The sequence below is a fragment of the Tinamus guttatus genome, unplaced genomic scaffold (assembly GCF_059628265.1).
Source record: "Tinamus guttatus ecotype Peru unplaced genomic scaffold, ASM5962826v1 Tinamus_guttatus_pri_ptg000035l, whole genome shotgun sequence".
NCBI lineage: Eukaryota > Metazoa > Chordata > Aves > Tinamiformes > Tinamidae > Tinamus > Tinamus guttatus.
The window spans coordinates 1412926-1436517 of NW_028288569.1; the positions used below are offsets into that span (position 1 = coordinate 1412926).

The following is a 23592-nucleotide window of genomic DNA, read 5'->3' on the forward strand; positions in this document are numbered from 1 at the left end:
CAGAACAGGCATCTCAAGAAAAGAAGAGCAACCTGGACAACCTATGACAGAAGTTTCTTAGCCTTCTTTGAAAATATGGACAGCAAACTAAGTACTTTAGCACGTTTTGAAGTCGGGGGTAAGGAGTTAGTGGTAAGGAGATAGGGGTGCTCAAGACTATTCCCACGAAATAAGCAAATCAGGTCTGGATACACATTTTCATTTCCAGAAAGTATAATGCATTATGAATTGTACCCTATATACAGGCCTTTCACAAGGCCTGTGGGTATTACACAATTGTTTTCTAAGACAAAATTTATTCTCTATTTTTTTTAAGGGAGCAATTAAAGATATGTTATATTAAAGCTCAAAGCTTAATTGTAATGCACATTGATACTATCTAAACACTAGGCTGGATTAGACTTTAGATCAATCCACAGTTGCATTTGGAACTGCTTCCAAAAAGCTGTTATAGCATTAACTTCCTTATATTTAATCCTCAGCAGAGGACTTTTGAAAATGGATATTTGTCCATAGGGTAAAAGCAGAATGACATTTCCCCTTTGTAATAAAAACTACTTAAAAAAAGCTGAAAGAAGGTTTACAAGAGACAAGCATCACTTGTTCCAGCAGAATCTTTCTGTTCTTGAGAAGACACCCCCTCTACTCAGTCATCTCAACCAACAAAACAATGTAGTTACCAAGTTGCTTTTATGTAACCCATTTAACTTTACAATAAATCAAGAATAAGCTCTTGGAATGCTGTTGGCACCAAAAAACAAATACACATTGTGCTTGATTTAACCCATTTGTTGCTTGTTACCATCAGCTGATAATTTTCTACGTTTGGCTTGTGTGAATAAACTTTGGTGATCAAGATATAAACTAGAGAGATATGCAGTGAGATTTTAAACCAAGGGAATACAATCCAAAACTTTACCCAAGTAATGCCTTCAAACCAGTGTGATCTTTAATGTACACAATGCCAGCAATAGCGACAATGCTTGACAGCCAGTAAGTTTTCTTTACTCATGACTGTCTGTATTTTCCAGAACTCCGTTACACCATTTCCTCTAAATTGAAAGTGCTACCACTTGATCCTTACGTCATGGTTGTATCCTTCACGAATGGAATAAACATTCCCAGTTCTGACTGGACCATAATATGAAGTGAAACAACGTATTGTTGCTAGAATTACCAATAGGTCATCTTGGCATATGGAGATCTGTTGCTGAGCTTTGCTATTCCCTTACATGATTCTTGGCTTGATGGTTTTAAAAACATGGTAGTGATTCCCTTTTATCTTTTACATCTCCAACGGCACGTCTACACTAGTGCTTTAGCTCAAGAGCAGAAGGTACTCTAAAGCTCATGATCATCCCCCACTAACGGTGCTTTTGCTTACATGGCAAAAGCACAGAGTACAAAAAACCTGATTTTTCTGTGGCTGAAGCTGAACTAGAAGACTCAAGCTGCTCCGAGTGTGCTCCAGCAACTAACAGGCACTCGGCCTGGGCGATGAGAGAAGAGCCAGGCTGAGGAAAACTCTTCAGCCACAGACATCCTGGGGACAACAGGTTCTCAGTGTGAGGGGGCTGTGCTCCTCACTAGGGCGCCTGTGCTGACAAGCTGCCACTTCAGCTGTTTGTCATGGCTACTTTACTGAGCCTCAAGAAGACTGGCTTTCATTAGTATGCTTTAGCATTAGCATTACTGTACTTCAGTCCAAACGAAGATCCTCCACAGAACTCCTGCATATCCCAATTTCCCTGATTTCTGCCATCCTTTTCACAGTCTTCTCCTCCTTTACTAAGACCAGTTAGACAACTCTGAAGCAAATTAAATGTGGTCCCATGACTATCTTGCTAGGCCTTGAATCTACTTACTGGTCTCCAAAAACAAACACTTCAAAAAAAAAAAAAAGTACCTAATATTAAATTTCTAAATTTATACTTCCATTACTAAACAAGTTAACCTGATCTGGATAGATGCCCAGTGCATCAGAGAGAAACTTATATTCCTTTGTGAGCTAATGCCCGAGTAATACGATTTAAATACGAACAACTTCATCTTGTGATAAATACTTTGTAAAACAAGGTCATTTCATGACAGAAAAAAAATAGAAGTGTAGCTTTCACTTAAACGATTGCTTTTGAAAAAGGGCAGTGGGAGTGGGTGTCATACTATCTTAGAAAAGTGAAGTAGTAAACACAACTGATCAAGTTAACCTTTCAAAGCAATTTTTTCCTGACCTTTATCAAAGGGGAGTGTTGAGGCCTTTTCTCTGTAGCTCCCTCATTTGCTTTTTCAATACAACCTCCTTTAACAGTCCTCCACTACCTATACTGTATCTCAAAAGAAGCAACAGGGAAGAGAGCTGCTGAGTTTCGCTAGCACAGTGACAGTGCCAGCATTTGTTTAACAAAGCAAAGTGAGGAGAGAAGGTGCCCTGTCTCACCAATATTAGAAGGAAAGGACCGGAAAGTTTAGATCCAGGTTTGTAAGGATTCTCCCTGAAAGAGAAGTAAGGCAGGGCAGAAAGATTTAAAGAAATAAAAGACAGAAAAAAATCATAAGGAGAGTGAAGATTTCTCAAGCAAGTTCTGGTTTTAAGTTGTATTTCTTGATGTAAGTTTGCTTTTTTGCTTTTAAGGACAAGTATGTTAAATCAGCATTATTTTGATTCCTTTCTTATGACTAACAAAAGGTTATTTCACAATTACAGCTTCTACAGGATGAGCTGTTTTCTAAGATCAGCAATAACATCCTGGCACAGTCAGGCCCTTGTTAAGGAAGCCCCAAAATGTAACGTTGCCATTCCAAATATTATTGCATCAGAATGACTTCCTGCCGACAACGGAGCAACGCAACCCATTTGTTCCGTCTAGTCTGCCAGGGCAGCTTATCTCTCTTATTAGTAAACGAAAAGCAGTAACTCTATTATAGTTGGAGGGGCGAGGTTAAAAGAAGCCTCCATTATATTTACATGTTCCTAAAACTGTACTTGCTTGACAGAAGGTTGCCCACGAGTCTTCAGGCCATGCAAACTTGCCGCATCCCCACAAGCAGGTACAGATTAAACACACAGGTTCTCATGGACGAGCAGCCTGGCGAGTAGAGGGCTAAGATTAATTTAGATTCCTATGTTTAACTGATAGCTTCCACTTCAAAGAGATGTAGAGGGCAGGACTTCATACACAGGAGTACGAAGCCTCATGCTTCAGTTGAAAATACTATAGTCTTATCAGGCATATTTTAAGGAAATTTATCATAAATATTTAAAGAGTGCCTTGCTTAATGCAAACAGAAGCAACAGGACATAACACCGTGTGGCTTTCTGAGACCAGCCCGCCTTCAAGAGGATCTTTAGTCAATGCACTGCCTTTTAAATTCACACTTACAACCGCGGCAGCAGGCCAGACGCTTCCCTTCCCAAACCTACTAGTTACTCTGTGAACAGCATTTAAACTTCCAAAGGAACTTGTTTCTTTTTGTTTATTTTGCTTAAGCATCGATGCAAACTATATTTAAGTTTCCAGGCAGAGCTCACTATTGTAGTTATTTTAAAAATCAAAATTTCCCAGGGTAACAGCTTTAAATACTGACAGCCAGTGGGTTGTCCGAGAACAACTCTAAAGAAGCACTGTTGCACAGAGGCATGAAACCTTTGTGCAACACATGGTTCTTGTACCAAGTTTGGCGTTATTACAGCAGCTCGAGGCTGTATCAACCGTGCATGCTATGGGATTTCACCTGTACACAGTGGAAAGAGAAGGGGTGAACAGGCAGAAAGCCCCTCCCATGCACACAAACATCTGTTCCACAAAACAGTCACAAATGCTCTAGAAGCACCTAGAAATGATGGAAGCAGAAGGGGAAAACAAAAACAAAACAAAAACAAAACCCCACACCCCAAACATTTCACTACAGAATTCCCCCTCTGTCAAAAAGCTCTCCATTCAGCATAGTCTCCTGGAAGTTCATGAGGAAAAGAAGAGCTGTTGAGGAAATACAGAAACAATAATCAACATAAGTAATTAACTGCTGTATTCAGAGGCCTCACTAACTGCATCGGGAAGCCAGAAGTAAACGGAAACAGGATACTTTCCCCAGTTTTGTGAGTGGGAGAAAAACAAAGCAGCAGGGTCGCACAGGTTCCCATGATAGGAATGGTAGTCTGAAAGATAAACGGTTTGGCCCGGTTTGGTAAAAACAATCAGGAAGCAATAAAGATCCAAATTCACAAATATTTTTATTGAAGAAAGTCAGAAATAGTCAGAGTGGCTAGATCTTTTATATAAGAACTTAAATATTTGCTTTGGTAGAAAAAAATAATGCATAATGCCCACTTCAAATTAAATATTTCATTCAAAAATTTAAGTGAACCAAAACATTTACAAAATATTTATACTGAGAAAACTATGTTTCCAACAAGTGTTATTCTTGTTAACATATTATCCAGTGCAAAATAAATCTGAATGTCATCTGCCACAGAATTCAGAGGAAAAAAAAGCACTCAATCAGAATTGTATTTCATTTTGCACACATTTTAAAATTCTCAATTGAGAAAAGGCCAAAGATATAATGGAAAGGGACTTTAAGCATTACTATATTCATGACAAACAGCATCCTATAAGAAAGAGCTTACAGTAAGAGTTAGTGTGGACTGGCAAAGAGGGAGAGGGAATTCCAGCAATTCAGCAGTGATTTAACCGAGAACATGTAGAAACTGTTCGGTCTTCTCAAGCAGTTCTTCGCTCTAGGTTTTCCTCTACACAGTGAGACCTAGAAGGCAGGCTTATAGAGCACTTGGGTTTTGTATGTTACTGAGGGGGAAAGAAAAACATTTGCCAGACTAACATGTTCCAACTCCCACAGGGAGCAGTTAGTCACTCAGTTAAATTGTTTCCATCATTCCAAGTGCTGGGTTTCTTGCTCTTTTGGACAGGAGGAGAGGGGAAAAAGGAGAAGAGGTGACATTATAATAACAAATTTCTGGGCAATCACTTAATTCGTTACCTAGAGTGCATCTCTGAAGACAATGTTTGCTGAAAATCATCCTTGAAAGGTAGAATAGTTTTCATACATAACCGAAGCATAAGATATATTTTACATTAATGACCTAGCAAACTGTCCCTTAACTGTGTTCCCAAAATAGAACTTTAAAGTATATATTCTCTAAATACCTGGAATAGCAGTCTACCTTATCAGAGAATGTAACAAATATACACAGTTCAAACAAAGCTTGGGGCAAGAGGTTTTATAAAAGCACAGAATTCTATTTCCAGTGGAAGATGTTCAAATAAACTCCAAATGAAACTAATTAAAAAGTAAATTTTCTATGATAGCAAGACCATCACCGAACATATTCAAACATGCAACTTCTCTTTAAAACTTAAGGTTTTATTGACAGGAGCGCAAATATTACCATGGCATATCACAAACACAACTCAAAACATTTCATTATAAACAGTTCCTTAAAAACATCTGCAATCATTTAAAACACATACATTTCATACTTAATCATTGTATCTTCATTCAAAATATTTTTCTAGTACCCTATATTAGATGGCTACTAAAAAAAACATTAAAATACATGGTAAAAAATTCCAGATATATCTGCTGATTTTAGGTGCCCACTTTTAGGTACTTCATGCAGGATTTTTCCAAAAAGTGGAGGATTCACCCTCTGGAAAAGTTAATATTCTTATTTTCTCAAAAGTTGTATCACCAAAAAAAAAAAAAAAAGGGAAAAAATGGAATATTTTTGTTATCTAGGGGACATAATTATCACCTAAAGCTCAAATGGTTGCAGATGTTTACTGTTAACACAAAGTGTTTTTTTGTTTGTTTGTTTTTAAAATATGCTCTCCAGTCAAAAGATTCAATTTTATGCATGGATGTGCATACCTAAGGTGTTATGCTTACTAAAAAGTTCAGTCGCTTAGAGATACTAAAAGGGAACATATTTCGCTGAGTTGTTTGGTTTCATTAAATCCTTCCTCCTATACAAGAGGCCTATACATTTAATGACAAAGTTTATAAGACAATGGCATACATCTTTTATTGACCTCTCATGTCTTCATTGCTTGAATCTGATCTGGTAATAAAAAGAAAGAGTTAGTCTTAAACACAAGGAAGATGAATTCTTGCTGTATTTAAATTTTTGAAAATATCAGCCAGTATATTGAGGCTATAGAATTACATGAAATAATAAAAGGAGACAATGCAGTTTGACTTGTTCTTTCATCTACTTTTGAACTTCCTCCATAGCCAAGTAACTTTCTCCCAGGTTGCTCATGAAAAAGGAAATAATTTCAGCAGAATTCCATTTTAGCCTCTTTTAGGCATTTCAGACTAAGCTCCTTAGCAGCTATGAGTGCTAAAAGATTTAAATTTTGCTCCTGCATAATTCACATGAGAATGTGCTCTCAATGACCACACTTCTCCATATTGTTGCCTGATGGCAGCTTCTGAATAAGCTTCCAACATTTCCTTAGCTACCATATATATACTACATCCCTAGTACAAAATGTGGAAAGCAGTAGACTGCTATGTTCAGTATTACTAAAGAGAAAAGACAACATCACATTTCCCTCCCAAAAAACAGTGGGCTATCTATAAGGGGGTATGAGAAAAGTACCTAATAAAAGCATGACTATTGATAAGGCAAGTACGTTCATTAAAACAGGCGACTGCTCCTCTACACAAGCGTTTATGACACCCACACAGTGTAATTTGGGGAGTGATGCAACGTAGGGCTGTGGTTTCCAAATCCCCATCCGCGCAGCACTGTCAGAATGGACTAGAAAATGGCAGTAGAAATTCACTCTTGAAATACAGAAGAAAAAAAAAAAAACACCCAAGATCTCAGTCCATTAAACATATGACTGCCAAACAGTCCAGCTTAAACCTCAACCCCCTAAGCTTTATGTGAGGGAGTTAGAAGGAACTCTTTCAGATAAAACTCATCCATGAATAATTTTAGGTCAGAAAGCCAATAGCTATGAAGTTTTACAAATGAATAACAGCAGAGCTGGGTAGTGATACTTGAAGAATATACATTAACAGCTTAATTAAATATTTTCTGACAAAATATTTAGACAATCATTAGAGATCTTTCGACTAGCTTGAAACTATGTACAAAATCACCCACTCCAAATTTGGATTGAAAGCACTTCAGAAGGTTCCTGGAAATCTGCCTTCTGAGATAGGATTCAGAAGGGAAGGAAACTTGGTAGCAAGCTTTCTATTTTCCATCATGGAAAGGTTTTACATTGTGGAGAATACACCTTTCCTTCTGTGGGGATGCAGACCACTGTAAATACTATTTTTTGGCTAGTTCCCCTTGCTCTGAAAGCACAATCAAACAGTTCAGTATTGTGTAATACAATAATAAACGCTCTTCCTAATTAGCAGTAAGGACTCTAAGTAGAAAGGACAACCCGGCGTCCCGGTAAGTGGAGATAGTGTCAGTCACGAAGGATGCCATGTATGATTTACTGCCGTTCGAAGGGAGAGATTTAGCCGCTCTGACTCCAGAGCATTACTGACATCTAGCGGCTTCAGCAGAGCAGGACACCTCAAGGCAGCTAAAGTGTCTTCCACGTTTTGTGCTCAGATTCAAAGCAGGCTACACCATCTAATACACCCACAATTTAAGCTACATACTACTAGACTAAGGAAGCTATAATTACAGCAGGTCTGCCAGAACAACATCACACTTCACTATTCTATATATCTAGCAGTGCCTGGGAGGACAAAAGAAACCACGTCTTGATCAATACAACATATGGTAATACACAGCATCTACACCAACTTGGTAATTAGAAAAGTGTACCTAACATATGATCTAATCCAGATCTGATATTTTTTACTTAGTTATGAATATCTGCATATGATACAATGCATATGAAGTAACTTGTTCTTATTTCGGGTCTAGATTAAAAACTGGAGATGAAAAATGGTATGGTTATCCACACATCCCTTTCCTGTTTTTCCAGCCTGCTTATTCTGCATTTCAAGATGCTTAACATTATGTAAGGAAAACTGAAACAGGACAGTATGTGTAAACACAGAACAGTCTGAACTACCACAACAATAATTTGAAGCTCAGGAGAAGCTTGTGTTAATATTGTCTGTAAGAAACAGCATTGCACTGCTCTCAAGAATGTATGTTTACCCTCCACACTCTCTTGCCAGAGGAACTGACATGGTCTTTCTGTGTATGTTAAGGAGATGAATGAAAGACGAATATCATATACAGCGTCAATACTCACTGTGTGATTTGATCTGATAGCACAAGCGGACAGAAAGAAAACAAAGGAAGTAATAAAGAACAAAAACTTACAAAATGGTACAGCTTAATGACATTAAAATATAGGAAGAAAAAGCAGGATATACCTTGGAGCCAATCCACACCTTCTTGTAATCCTTCTCCTTTGAGAGCATCACTGGCACTAAAAGAAATAATGAAACAACTCACTAAAACATTGCAAAGAAACAAGTTTTAGTGGATTCTTTATGCCTATATACATATGCACACACACACATACACGCCCTGTAATTCACAGAATTGAAACATATCATCAGTTTACTAAAATTTTCTTAACATGGAGAAGTAGCTTTTCTAATTACATATTCTATTGCAAATTCCCAACATGGGAGCATGATTCCAAGATGTGATCTGTTTCATTGTTGAGTAACCACTCTTGTTTCAAGGCAGGGGAAAAATTTCTAAACTACGTGAGGGGTTCCAGAAGAGCGCCTACCTAAGACAGCTTGTTCCACTGCAGGTGTACTGAGGTAATGCCGTCTGCAGACAAAGCTATGAAGGAGGTTTCTATTACCCATGGTAACGGCGATGAAACCTTCTCTCTTTCTAGCCATCTCTTAAACAGAGGGGCTGTTGGAATGTGGGAGGAGAAAAGCATAGCATGTACTTCACCCTAACATAGAATCATAGAATGGTTGAGGTTGGAAGGGACCTCTAGAGATCATCTAGTCCAACCCCCCTGCACACGCAGGGTCACCTAGAGCACGTGGCACAGGACTGCATCCAAGCGGGTTTGGAAGATCTCCAGAGAGACTCCACAACCTCTCTGGGCAGCCTGTTCCAGGGCTCTGTCACCCTCTGCCACGGGATCCTGTCAACATGTATTAATATTTAGGCTACATTGAGAAGACTGCGTAAGCAAGTACCTAAAATGGAAAATTAAGTTTTTAGCAGCTGATAGTTGCTGATATTTTTCCCTTACAGTTACAATAACTGAAAATTTTATCAAAAAATCTAAGTTCTATAAAACACACCTGAAAAAGCAAAAAAAAAAAAAAAAAAACAACAAAAACCTTGCTCTTAAAACTGAAAAAAAGAAAGAAAAAAGAAACAACAACAAAAATCTACCACCAACTCCCCTTCCCCGCCAAAAAAAAAAAAAGTATATTAGAGTAGAACAATACTTTCCCTGTGAATTACACAAGAACATTTACTAGGTAGCCTTTCACCCTTATGGATTTTACTAGCGTTATCGAAGAGTGGAAGAAAACAATTCTAATAGGTTTTACCACTGGTATTGTGAATCGTGCAGTTCTAGTAGCAACACTAATAACTGTTCTGCTCAATTTCCCAGTAATAATAATGGTAAATATTGTTCCAATAAGGATGCCGATTCCTGACTTCACTGTTACTCCTCCACCATTTCATTATTTGGGTTACAGTTTTCTTTTGATTTTTTTTCCAGTTCAGTCCTATATTGCATTTTTCTTTTAAAACACATTTCTACCTGTGCTGTAATGTTACTACTGTTTCCATAAATGATTGCACAGCATTTGATCTGGCTAATATCATTAATGTTATATAATCCTGAGTGCATGACAGTGTCAAAATACAAATGTACAGACTAGAATCAGTAGAAATAGGGTAGAAATAGCAGTTTACCAGATGTGCCAGGGTTTGTCTTTGATGTTTTCTAACGACAATAACTGAGATACTTTCACAGATGATATTGCATCCCTGAGGTCCATCTTGTTAGCAAAGAACAGAATAGGCAGTCGACGGTGCTTAACATCTAGGCATAAGCAGAAGTAGAACTACCACAATATGTTGCAACAGTTGGTCTCTGCAAGTAATAAACTGCAAACAGTAAAAGGGGATATTTTGCTCACCTGTAATTACAATTCTTGAAGGGCTGTATCCTAACATGATGCACACTGTGGTGTCACGTGGCCTCTGATGCAAACTTCAAGAATGCTCCCAAAATTTCTGGTAGGTCTTTGAACCTTTCAAGTTCTCTCTCCATCCACCCACCCACCCACGCACCATATACATTAAGTGTAAATTTCTGCTCAAGTTAAGGAAGAGGAGATCAAACAACTACCTACAAATATTACCCATAACTGTTCAGTGATGACTGGGTGTTTAAAATGGACAGAAAAGCAATGTGTACCCGTGCACACTCGTATCTTGCATACCCGTGCAAGAGTTTTGCATTAAGACAGTCTAAATGACCCTTTAGCATACTGGGCACTGTCGCTTACTTTTTTGAAGTTCACAGAATTAAAAACAAAACCAATAAAAACAAAAACAAAACAAAACAAAACAAAACAAAAAACAAACCCCGCAAACCTCTGTACACCCCTTATCCCACCTTCATTGGAACAAAGGCTTCTTTTCCAGAAGCTCTTCTCAGCTACAGGCAGGAAGCACCGATCAAACCAAAGACACTGGATCACTGTTAATTCCTGGCCTACTTATACATATAAAAGCGCAAGAAGAGATAACTTCCTTGTAGATATCTGAATAAACTAACTAGACCATCCTTGGAACCCTGGGAAGGGCATAAGGCTCTATGATTACTATAGTAAGAATCAAAATCACTGGAAGGAAACAAAGCATACTCTCTCCAATCTAGTTTTAAGAGACTAGACAGATAGATTGAAAGGAACACGCTTGCACAAAACTGACAACAAATTACTAGAATCAGAAGTAACTGTGAACATTTTTTATGTGACAAAAAAAAAAAGGTTAACTACAGGATCAAACAAAACCTGAGTTTTTCAATCAATCTTCATAGCAGAAAAAAAAAAGTGATGATAACTAACCTATGGACTCTTTTTAAGATAGTAAAATTAAAGAATGAACAACAAATTCAATTAACAAACAAGTCGTTGAAGAAGTTATTTCACATAGGAAAAAAGCTAGGACCTTGTCAACTCCCTCTACTCAACCTTTCCACCTAACAGGTGAAGATAACACCATTAGAATCTATACTGAGAGGTCATGAGTGCTTACCAAAAAGGCTAACAATTTTTTACAGATTTCTTCCTTCTCTGACGAATGAATTTTCTTTTCCTGATATCCTTTAACATAAATCAAAAGCTTAAAACTACAAAAGCAGAGCATCATTAAATCTCTGCTTTGGTTTCACAGTTGAACAGCTTTTCTGGTTTTGTTTTCTGACTGAACATCCTACAGCAACTGAAAGTATAATTAACTGAACTATCATACTCACGGGTTGCAGCTTATGCATATATTAAAAACAAAGAGATCAGTTTAAGGAACTTGCAGTGTTTCTTACAGCAATTACAATGGGCCAAAACGGTCATAATTTTTTAAGTAAAAGATATTTGTAGAATAAAACGAAGGTCAGATATTCCCACAGATACACAGCATTTCCTAGTGTACCTACACAGTGCTTTGCTCTTCCCCTCCTGTTTTTCCACAGTCATTAACATAAAAGCTAGAATTTTCTAATTGCAAATAGTTACACATTAACACATTAAAAATAAACCGTATAAACTAATAAGCTAGAACCCTAAACAATAAAGATAGATGTATCTCAAATTCACAGAAGTTTCAGGTTATTTTAGAAGCATGTGCTGGAGGTCAAGTAACCCAACAGTCCATATCTAAACGAGGAAATTAAAGACTATGATCTTGCAAAACAATGAAGAATGCTTGTTTTGATAAACAATTAAAAATATAAGAGATCATTATAAAACCCATTATTTGTAGATTTTTTTCCACTTAAATAAGTAAAATAATTTACAGCTCTGATTTATAAAGCAGCCCCACCTAGCACAATCTCTAACATTACTAATGCAATGCATCACACTACATTTTGATCATTCCCTTTCACCCGGCCACTTCATGCAAAATCTGGCAAAAACAGATGAAACCTTCTACTTCACTGGCAGATTGCTAAGCCTTTCAAATCCAGGGATTGACTCAAGGCTGCTAACCACCATTCAAATAAATCTAAATTTTCTTTAAGTAAACACACACATTTAAGTGCTCCAGGAAGTCCGCAAAGACAGAAGGATACAAGGGGAAAAAGCAGGCTGTGTGAGGGGAAGGGTAGAACAGTAATGAAAAACAAAAGTATTGCTGTGCTAGTAAAATATCTATAGACTTTGTTAATATCTTCTTTAATCAAGCATCACTAGAAGATTCTTCATTCTCTTTGGATCTAGCATTAAGACCTATCAAAATTCAGAATGATTTTCCAGAACAGGAACACTATAGGTGCATTTCTGCTGAGCTACCCCACGGCAACAAAACACAAAACTGCCCTTTCCTGACACCAAGAAACTTGCTGGGTGGCTACAACCGTGATCTTTCAGAACTGTATGACACTACCGTTTCAGAAGCAGGAGAGCACTGCCTTATGAGATCATCATTACTAACCGATTAGTATCTAAACAAAAAAAAATCCCACCTAATTTTGCATCTCGCTGTCCTTAACATTTACATCTACTTACCCTATAATAAATCAGCTCCTTATTATACAGATTTTCACCTAATACTCATTCCCATCCTTTGTCCTGTGTGTGTGGCTTCCACTTCACCAAAAGAATTGCCTTTTAACCACTGTGGTTGATTACTGCCTTGTTACAAAGTTCACCAGGCTGCCTGTAATCTACCTGCAGCTTTTGGCTCACTAAGCCTTCCCTTTGTTTTTTGCATGACTGTCTTGTTTTCTGCCTGCATTTGTACTGGCCCAAATCCTTGAACATGAAATGAGGAGGGCCCAGTCAGCACACGCACAGCCAGCTACAGCATCTCTGGAATGAAATTATGTATTATGTGGTCTGCATGGAAAATAAAACCAGAGGCTCATAATTGCCCATATCACATACTACTATTCCTTGTTAGAGACACTGAAGTCAGCTTTTCCTTTTTTCCTTTTGCTCCCCCAGAAGTTAAGAATCAACAAGTGTAAGAAATAAAAGACACATTATAGAATGATTTCACTTTTAAAATTTCCTGCATGTAGTTTTATGCTCTGCTTAGTCAGAGAAACTAACTTGCTGAAAGACATCTCGAGAGTTACTTAATACTTACAAATACACAATTTAGTTGCAATAATATCGACCATATGAAAGAAGAAATAGGGACAAAGTCAGCAATTCTCAAAACTTAATAAAAAATCAACTAAAAAAACAACCCTAAAACCAAACTCTTCTTCATGAATCCTCTCACATCCCATTCTATCCCAGAACCTTCTGTAGACAGCTGGAACTGACTGGTACAATGATCCATCACTATACCTGGCTACAATGTAATTAAAAAACAAGCAAGCAAACAAACAAAGCTTCTCACACTTTAAAAATCTAATGACAATGAAAAAAAAAAAGAAATTTTACATTAGAGAAATTAACAGCTATCCTGGAAATGTTTGTGGTATTTGTTAGTGTCCGTATACAAGCTCTCCAATTTCCTTAAGTCTCAAAATTTATTCTTTGTCAAAACAACATGACTTTTGGTCTACAACGATTAATTAGGGACCAATCCAACTCATAACTCAATGATCAAAGTCTAAATCTGAATAGGTGTGAAACTATTCAAGAGTACCATTTTTATTCTAGTATTCATGAATGGCTAATATATTTGTAAAACAGTCATCATGCAGAATGTGTGAAGCAAGAAGTTTTTCTCCTAAGACAATGTAACAAGTACAGAGAGAGAAGGGGGGAAGAAAAGCCTCCTTACCTGGATGATTCAGAAGAGTGTCAAGTTCTTCTTTGGCCACAACCATTCTTAATTTGTCACTGCTATCAATGACAAAAATAATGGCTTGGCCTTCTCTGTATAACATAAAAAGAGCAAAGAGGCACATTATAGGTTCTCTTAAATTTTGGTTAAGAAAATGCTTTAGCAGAAACACCAAAAAGAACAAACAAGCCTGATATTTTTCCCTTCTATTTCCTGTTGATATTTATCACTAGTATTTAAATCTAGGCCTATTAATGAAATTTAGTCTTTTGGTTACCAGCATAGAGGCATTCTGAGAAATGAGGTTGCCAGTTTTGTAAGTTTACAAGCAACCTCCAGAAAATCTTGATTTCACTATTGAGGCAGAAAATTCACCTCTGAAATGTAACCAACTTCAATGCTGATATGGTAAATATGCAAGGAAAACCTCAAGAGTTAGGTTTTGGTCAAAATGCTTTAGTTCCTAAACTAAGACAGGTTTAGTTAGAGGAAGCTCAATTATCCTTTTTTAAAATAATGCGACCTCTGCAGTCTCAACAACTTTGACAAAAGTGTTGTGTTGTGTGTGTTGTGGCTGCACAAACAGTATCAGATTTTTTGGCTCTGAGTTTCACATGTGAGAACTTTCAACTTTCAGAACCATTAACACATTTTCCTTGGTGATATGACAAGCGATGCAATACCTATAATTGCTATGCAGCTCATGATTTCAGGGTATTATTGATATTTTATGACAATGCTCCATTTTGTATTTGAAGCCAAAGTCTAACCGTTCATCTGAATTCATCAAAGAACCACAAAAAGAGTATTTTTCATTCGGTTAATACATATAAATATGTATTTCTCCTTCATTTTGCATTTCCAAGAGAGATCATTACTAATGCAATCTCACCTCTTCAGCATCATGCACCTTCTTCATAATTTGATAAGAAATAATTCTAGACCTACTGAATAACAGAAATAACTTGATCAGCCTATGATCGTGTGGGAAGACCTATTCTGTTTTGAGGTACTGTAAATAAAGCTGCATATTAGCTGAGAACATCTAAATATTTTTCATGAACATACAAAACTTCTATAGAGGGATCAAGAATTCTAGGATACATATGCTACCCCAGAATAACTTTGCAAACATGTCACAGTAGCTGGAACACAACATAAGCTTAAAAATCTTTAAGAGAAACATACTTCGAGAACATTGTAGGAGATAGTTCCAAGCTAAAAAGGAGAACAGCTTTAGGTACTCTGAAGCACCTGCTTACACACAAACATTTGATAAGATTTAATTGCCATTTTGCTATTCTTGCAAAATTAAATATTGCTTAACTTTATAGCCAAAACATAGTACATCTTTATGCCTATATTATATCTAGCTAAGTTAAATGAGATATTTGACTACTGCACTGAATCAGAAAAGTGGACAAAATCGTACATTTCACTGCCAGCATTACCCAAGAAATTCCCTTTTAGAAAAATCATAAACACACTAAAAGCAGTTTATGGCACACTAGGGATAGTTGCTGCATTAAAGATAAGAGCCAGAAAAAATATTTTAACTAGCGTTTTGAGAGCAGCTTAAGGAAATCCGTCACTGAAATTCAAATGAAGTTTTGGGAGATGCACTTGTGAACTATTCTGAAAATTTCTTCCTCATACAAGTTTCATATTAATGTATTTCTGCAGCAGCAGATGATGACAGACCTTAGAGTAAAAGTTAATGCTGCCACATGAAACAGGCATGAATATAAAATATTCAAGGTAAAGAACTCAAGCTATTTCTATGGGATTTACTGTGCCGTTCACCTTAGGCCAAGAACAGGCTTACGAGAGTAACAATGAAAGAACAAATATGAAGCTTCAAATTTTGTTAGAAGTAAATCAAATATGATAAAGAGGTGTTTACATAATACTATCATATTGGTACTACTTATTGGTAGAAATACAGTGAATACCCTGCTTAATGAATAACATTTACAGAATATTTAGTTGGGTTCTTGGTTACATATGCCTTATACTGTAAGGTATCTCACTTCCCCTTTAACAATCTCTGCCATCAGTTAACATCTTTGGGAACCTAAATCACACATAGAGAGAAGAATAGGAAGGTAAGATACCCAGCTTACCCTATCTCCTTCTCCCGCCCCCCAGCCCCAGGATGGAGCTTTTTGCTATATCTCATCTCTAGTATGTTAAAAATTTGGGTTAACAAGAAGTCCCCTGAACTACTCTGTTTAACAACATGTCCAAATTTTCCTTTTTCAGAAAAAAAAAGTTGTCATAATACAGAATGATCTCCTGTGGAACACGGGTCTTCTCTGAACCACTTCTAACCACGAGGTATTATCATACTTTGATTAAATAACATCAATGTCAGCTAACAGGAACAACAATAATTAATAGGCAATAAAGTAAATGATATGCTTACTTGTAGTAGTGTTCCCAGAGATTTCTGTATCTGCCTTGGCCTGACATATCGAACACTGTGAAAGACAAACTGCAAAAACAAAACAAAACAAAAGTGTATGAGGCACAGAAATAAAAAACAAAACTGCAAAGAAAGTATTTTTTGTTACCTTGACAAGAAAAAAAAAGGGCCAAAAAAAAAAAAAAAAAAAAAAACCAGCTTGAATTCTAATCAAATGGAAAAGATTTCAAAAGGAACTTTGGTACTATATCTGATTTCACAATATTGTACCCAGTTTTGTGGTCTTTCTATAGAAAGATTTCACAATAAAAAGTTTATATATTGTTTGCATATTTTCTACATACAAGAACTAAATTGGTTATAAAATTACATCAAATATGACATAAGCTCTCATTCAGGCTCTCTTATTATGACATAAGTATATAACAGATATAATACCTATCAATTTTACATGTCAGCTCAAGAGAAAAATATTTTCTTGCAGATTTCGAATCCAATGGGGCATGCTACTTGGTTTGAAGCCTCACTGCACCCTTTAAAAATATATTGTGAAGGTTGAAGAAATAAAAATAACTAATATCATGTCCTTCAAACATCTTTGTCTCATCACTTCACATTTGTGTATCCCAGCTTTCCTTACAGCTCAGCCTTTGTTCCACTAATAATTTCGTCTTCCTTTTCCTGACCTTTGCCCCTGCCATCTTTATACTTCTGAGGCTGTAAACACTATTTTTTATTTAATAAGATTAAAATGCAATCTCTTCAGAGTCTCTCCAGTGCCAGTGCTTAATGGAATACAGGCTACTCTCCAAGCAACTGACCTTTTTCAAGTCTCTAAAAGTGCCTGATTCACAAATTCCTTGGGAAATCAGATGCACTATTGCAAAATTTTCTGCACACAGTTTTATAGCACCACATAACATTAAATAGGGTCTAACACTGCCACTCCTGAATCACTATTAGGACACCAGGATACCACAACATTTCAAACAGCAAACTGAATAATATTGCATGATACTACCGCACATTATACTTAACAGTATCACACTGAAAGAGCAAAATAGTCCTATTACATGTATATTCAGGTTTATCGTTAAAACAAACAAATGAAAGAAGGCATATTACCTGGATGTCTTGAATTTCTCTATACTGAATCCTATTGTTGGAACTATGTCTTGAGTTTGAGCCTTTTAAAAAATATATATATTATAAATTCAAGTTAAAAAACATGAAACTATAGAAATCTGTGCAAAAGCATGAATATATTACACATCTTTCTGACCCTCCCCCCCACACCAAACTCTGTGCACTCTGTGCAATACAAACTTTCCAGAAATCTAGGTAGTGTGTATTAAATAAGTTCCCAGAAAAGAACTATAATTCAAGATCAAAGTTTGGTATTTTCTAGGAAACAAAAATATGGATACTATTGGATAAAAGTTAGGGATGGAAGACATTTCAGCCTTAAGAGTGAAATCTCTGGCTTTTACACTAGAATTACTGCGTTCACATGCGTATACTCCCTATGAAATAAATATGTGATATGTTAACAAGGAACATGACAGCTTAAAGAGTTACCACTGACATCAAAGTATTTTTGCACTCTGAAGATCACAGTTTTGTTTGAGTTGAGACTGTGAAGTATCCCAAGCCTCTTGGATAAAAGGGGACATAAGTCTATCAATACACTACATTTGCCATACTCATATCAAAAGGAACCCATCTGACATGGGAAAGTATACAGCAGAGATAACGCAATGACCTCATTGTAGTTCTATTCAAACTATCAGATCAGTAGAGGAAACCACTATTTACCAGAAAGGAAAGCCAAAATATACAGGTTTACTAATAGACTGACAAACAGGCCTACTGTTGCACCATCAAAGCAACTTATCAGCTAAGTTGGTACAACCAAACAACTTCTCTAAGGAGCAAAGATATTGAGCAGGAAGAAAACTGACACTGGCAGATTATAAAGCTGCCTCACAAAGTATCATAAAATCCCTTTTACAGACTTTCTACAGCCTCTTATTACAAAGACTATCTATAAGCACTTGACTCCTCCTCACATACAACTGAAACAAGCTTAGTTTGTTTCACTGTACCTTCATTATGAAAAAAAAAGGTATTTCAGCAATCATAATCAGTTTTTCAACAGTTTCTGTCATCAAGTGACTATTTGGTGTGAAGTAGAAGAGGTGCTATTTTTTAACATTTATTTCAAGCATATTTATCAGGCCTGACAGAGGTAACTGCAAACAGATGGAGAACAAAACAGAGGCATACACTTATTGCCTGTCAACTAACGTATCACTCCCAAGGCCAAGTAGCAGTTCTTAGGAACACTGGGTTGCAAGGGTGGGACTTACACAAGCAGCATGCAAATCAACCTTCCTAAAACATCAGATTAACTGAAAACATTCACAATTAAATATCCATTCATGTGATTTGAAAAGTAAAGTAAAGGAAGTATGAAAGGGAATAAAGGAAATATGAAATTTTTACTTTACTTGAATAATTCTCTTCTCCTATACCCATCACTGTGATAAATCTTGAAGTTTTCAACCCTAGTTCTGAATCTTTTGCTATTTAATGCATGACTCTGCTACAATGACTCTGCTACAATAAAACTCTGCTACAATGAAGGTTTCAAAAATATACATATAAAAATATTATTTGCCCAATTCAAATCATATCTTTTCCTCAATCAACTGGCAACAGAGAGTAGTTAGTTTTATAATTCTATTTAATTTTCAGTGGAAGAATAATTCCTATGAAAGGAATAGTAGCAGGCTCTCTAACAAGTTCGAGTTTTAAACTATGTTCATTTGTACTCTACAGAAAAAAAAAAACAAATGAAAGTTAATGAACAAAAGCTGCATCCTCCTAGAAACAGAATTTAAGAGCATCTCAAATGCATATAATGGAGATGAACAAGCCTCTGTCTGTGAGCATGTCCCCCAAAATCCATATATTCTCATTCCTTAAGCAATTTTAATTGTTAAAACAGTTCCTTAAAGGCAAGGTAGTTCTACTATATTCTGCGCAAGATACTATAAGTCTAACTGATACTCCTTTTAAAGTTACCCTACTCCCAAAATGCTGAATTCAATTTGCATCTCTCGCTATTTTCTATTTTTATTTTTATTACATACTAAATAGTAAGACTTTACAGCAAAGGTAATAAATATAGACAAAGACAGGTTGTTACAGAACTGCATTCATCTAATGTTTGGTACATATATTGTAATTGCAAATCTGTACCATTTAAGTGACTTAAGAATGTTTCAGATCCTAATTTCAGCCATTATAAACACTTTCTTACGGTGTGATCTTTGAAATACTGCCACATTAGCAGTGTTGTTTTTAGATTTCATAACATGCATGCAAATACTCACAATTAACTTTAGTTAATTTGAACTAATATACATTTTTTCTACTGCATGAAATAAAAAAGCCAAAAACTCAGCACTCTTCCATAGTCATATTTAGTATAACAGCATGCAAAAACAGTTTAAATAGACATCAACTCTGCAGTAAGGAAGTTACCAGGGAATTAAGTAGGTTACTTACATTTGAAGGTTTAAGTTTATTTATAATTGTCGTTTTGCCACTGTTGTCCAAACCAAGGCACAAAACATGAACTTCCTTTTTCTTCAGTCCAAGCCATCCTGCTAGTTTGTCAAATAATCCCATAATTCTTGCTCAAATATGCAGAAATCACCTGTTCAGAAGATCACAGAAGGAAATAACTGTTTAAAAACTGTTTCAAGTACAGTGGTGCTAACACAGTAGGTGGGCATGTGTTAAGATGTCCTTAAACTTTTAAAAGAAGGGTTTGAATAAGACACTATCTGAACACTGTCACAGCAGGTTTGCCTGGTACACTAAGTAAATGGGGCGTAAGCTGATTATAGCGAAGAAGCCTTGATACAAAAGTAGATTGTCCGTTTATAGCCTTGTCAATATAACAGTGTCCTTGAGTCACTGGGCAACAATATTGGCATCACTCTAAGTATTCCAAATAGCAGCACAAATATCACACCTCCTTACCATCCACTGAACTGAAAGAAAAAAAAAAAAGGTAATTGCATTTTAATTCAAAATGTCAGAAACACAGTCAGTTATAACTCAGATAACAAAGCAACACAGTATTTGCCTTCTTAAGCACCTGCTATGTGATGTACTGTAATCAGAATAAAGTATGGTCTGTCAATTCAACTGAAACGTTAATTTTAACAGCTTTGCCGATATTAACACATATAAATTAGGTACTCACTCACTGTAAGTAAAATCTGATTATAATAGATTCAAGGGATATGAGGCTAGACAACATAACACTCGGCTGCAGGTCAGGTGGAAGCCAAACTGCTATTCCTGCCCAGAAGCTGTCTGATTGAAGCTACCTGGCAGTAACACATGAGAGGAAGCTCACTTATATTATTGTGTTCTCTTGCAGCACCTAACTGAACATGGTTTGCAAGAATAACCCTTGTACATTCTAAATAACTACCACTGAGTAGTGGTAGTTCAACACCACCTTCAACAATCAACAACAATCTGAAAACAAAGATTAGTAGCACACTCAACGAAGTACTTAATTCATGCTAAAAGAATTTTGTGATTCCTATTTTTAATTAAAACACACTTTTCTCTGCACAACTAAGATTGAATGCCTATACTCTGGAGGATAAAAGGTTTCCAGCACAAAAATATTTTATTACAAAATTTTCAATAGGAAATATTGACTTTTACTGTAACTTACTTTAAGCTGATTTGTAACAGCCTGTAATGGAGAGATCACTCAACTATTAAATGGCTGAGCAAAAAAGCACATCAAAAAATACCACAAATGCAGAAGCTTTAGAAGGGTTTTTGACTATAAGCACTGCTAATTTCTGCAGAAATGCTACTTTTTTTTTCACTAATTAAAAGGTGATGACTACAGAATATTCTGGAAGATGTTGCGGGAAAACTTCTGAAAGAACAGAGATTACATTTCATTTTTCCAGGCCTAAGTACTCTAGGATATGCGCAACCTCACTGTGCCTCCCAATGAATGAAAGTAACTCAAGAAAAGAGCAGGCAAATAGGCATCTCCCTGATCTCATATGTTCATCCACTATATTGAAGGTTGAAATGAGAAAAGGTTACCATACAGGGAAGGAGGAGTGAATCTTGTAGACACTCTTAAATGGAAGAGGAAAAAAAAAAAAAAAACACAAAAACTTGGATGTTTCTGGTTCACATTTTATCCCCAAGCCCAAAATGCATTCTTCAAAAACACTTTCTAGCAACATGTTAATTATGGCCATTTTATCTAAAAAAAACTCTTATAACAACTGCGAAGGAGAAAAATTACTTTTGGTTACTTAGCCCTCTCCCCAGCTAAAAAAGAACTACAGGTGAAAAGAGCAGCTACCTGGAACAAATGAAACATAGCCAATTGAAAAGGCAAGCATTTGGAAAAACTGATAAGAAACACAGGAATTTCACTGGACATCAGATTTGCATTCAGCTGACATAAGAGGTGATGCTATTATTGAGGTAACTTGCATCTGAAGTACCTAAGATTCTTTTCTTGCCAACTACTACTTAGACTATGACACTAAATAGGATATAATGTTAGACTGATTCTTAAATTATTTAAAATAGAGTTTGGTCAAATACCTTGCTCCCAAAGTCCATGAATTGATAACAGCCTACAATCTAAATCAAATCTGTTTCAGGCATCAATGACTGATATTCACTGTGAATAACCAGGGCGTGAAACTCTTGAGGAAGGCAAACTGCTCACACAAGGCACTTTCTAGAACAGCAGGGACTAACCAGGCTGTGCAGCAGCACCAACTGAGACATACAGTCCTGCAGGGGCTCCAGCAAGTGATGCCTTGGCTCTGCCACCTCTTTTCTGTAACTGCCAAGCCGTGCATCACAACCTGCCACCCTGGTTATCAGCAGTAAGCACGTGCTACACAAAGCGGGTATGTGGAGTTTTTGAGTGGGTGATCAGGCCAGTCTTCAGAGACCTCTTCCAAACTCCATTAAATTGGATTATCTAAATTATCCAGATTATTTGTAATTATTTACATTAAACGCTGAAATACCAGAGCTGCCCGGGCCACCCTAATGAGGCCCTTGAGGAATAGTATTATCTAAAACTTCAACTACCAGGGTCATTTTGACCCCCCAACTCTCACAGCAAGAGAGTAGCCCCATGCCCGCCAGGAACCGAGTGGAGCCCGGAGCCGGAAGGACCCCGGAGCGCTAGGAGCAAGCGACCCGGCTGCTCAGCACGGCCTGGAGGACGGGGCCTCTCCGCCGCTCCCGCCGCGGCAGCTCCGAAGCCTCCGGGGACGGCAGCGGAGGAGGAGAAGGAAGCGGAGGAGGCAAAGCCTCCAGCCCACGCAGCCCACCGCCGCCCCCGGCCCGTCACGCACCTCGGCCCGCACGATGCCGCCCAGCCCGTCCCCAACCGCCACCAACTGCCACCGCTCGCGCCGTTACCAAGGAAACCGCCGCCCCCTCACCAAGCCCCGCCTCCTCCGCGGCAACCACGCCTCTTCCGGCGGGCTCCCCACCAGTGTGGGCCCCGCCCCCTGGCGAGGCCCCGCCCCCGATCCCAACGGTCCCAACGGCCGCGGGCGGGTCTGAGGCGGTTGCAGGCGGTGTTACCGCGCGCACACGGGGGCGCCCTGAGCTGCCTTCCCTTATAGCAGAGCTACAGCGGGAGCGCTCGGAGGAATCATCCTGGTGATTATTCTTAACGGTACAAAGAAAAGCCCGATAGCGGTCAGCGAGAGAGCAAGGTAGCAGGGTCAGCGGTGCAGAGTGCCCCGCGCTCCTAAGCAGGCCCTTGGTGGATGTGCAATGTAGAGGGAAAGCCTTAAGCCAGCCTGTGGCCTAGATGGTAACAGTAACTGGCACTGGGGAGGACAGCCTGTTTAGGCTAAACATGGCATCATGGCATAGAGAGAATTTAAATTTTACGTTTTAAACCTCATGAGATAGGGGCTGAATGTTTACTTGGTGGTCTTTACCTGCTTGTGAATCATTGTGCATTGCCTTAGCATTATTTAAATAATGCACTCAGTTACAAAACCATACATTTTAGTGAGAGTTTTTGAAAACAGAAGAGAAGGAGTTACCTGGAAGGAGTTGTGTGGATCAGTGACCAACTGTGATAGCGAACAAT

The 23592-nt window shown here is 37.5% G+C and overlaps 1 protein-coding gene across 2 annotated transcripts in view; it reads right to left on the reverse strand.

Moving 5' to 3' along the window:
- The window catches only part of LOC104566978 (ADP-ribosylation factor-like protein 6), a 113181-nt gene extending 93064 nt beyond the window's left edge, over window positions 1-20117 (reverse strand). The window contains exons 1-7 of one of the 2 annotated variants that reach the window (XM_010213780.2): window positions 19971-20117; window positions 17523-17584; window positions 16398-16466; window positions 13970-14064; window positions 9917-10046; window positions 8383-8438; window positions 5741-6079 (exon numbers count right to left, since the gene is read on the reverse strand). In XM_010213780.2, the coding sequence (XP_010212082.1) occupies window positions 6054-6079; window positions 8383-8438; window positions 9917-10046; window positions 13970-14064; window positions 16398-16466; window positions 17523-17584; window positions 19971-20093 (561 nt within the window). In that variant the 5' untranslated portion in view covers window positions 20094-20117 and the 3' untranslated portion in view covers window positions 5741-6053. Of the gene's footprint in view, window positions 1-5740; window positions 6080-8382; window positions 8439-9916; window positions 10047-13969; window positions 14065-16397; window positions 16467-17522; window positions 17585-19970 lie in introns of those variants that run through there. The other variant, XM_088533493.1, reaches the window with a different exon arrangement.
- Between the last annotated feature and the right edge of the window lie 3475 nt (window positions 20118-23592).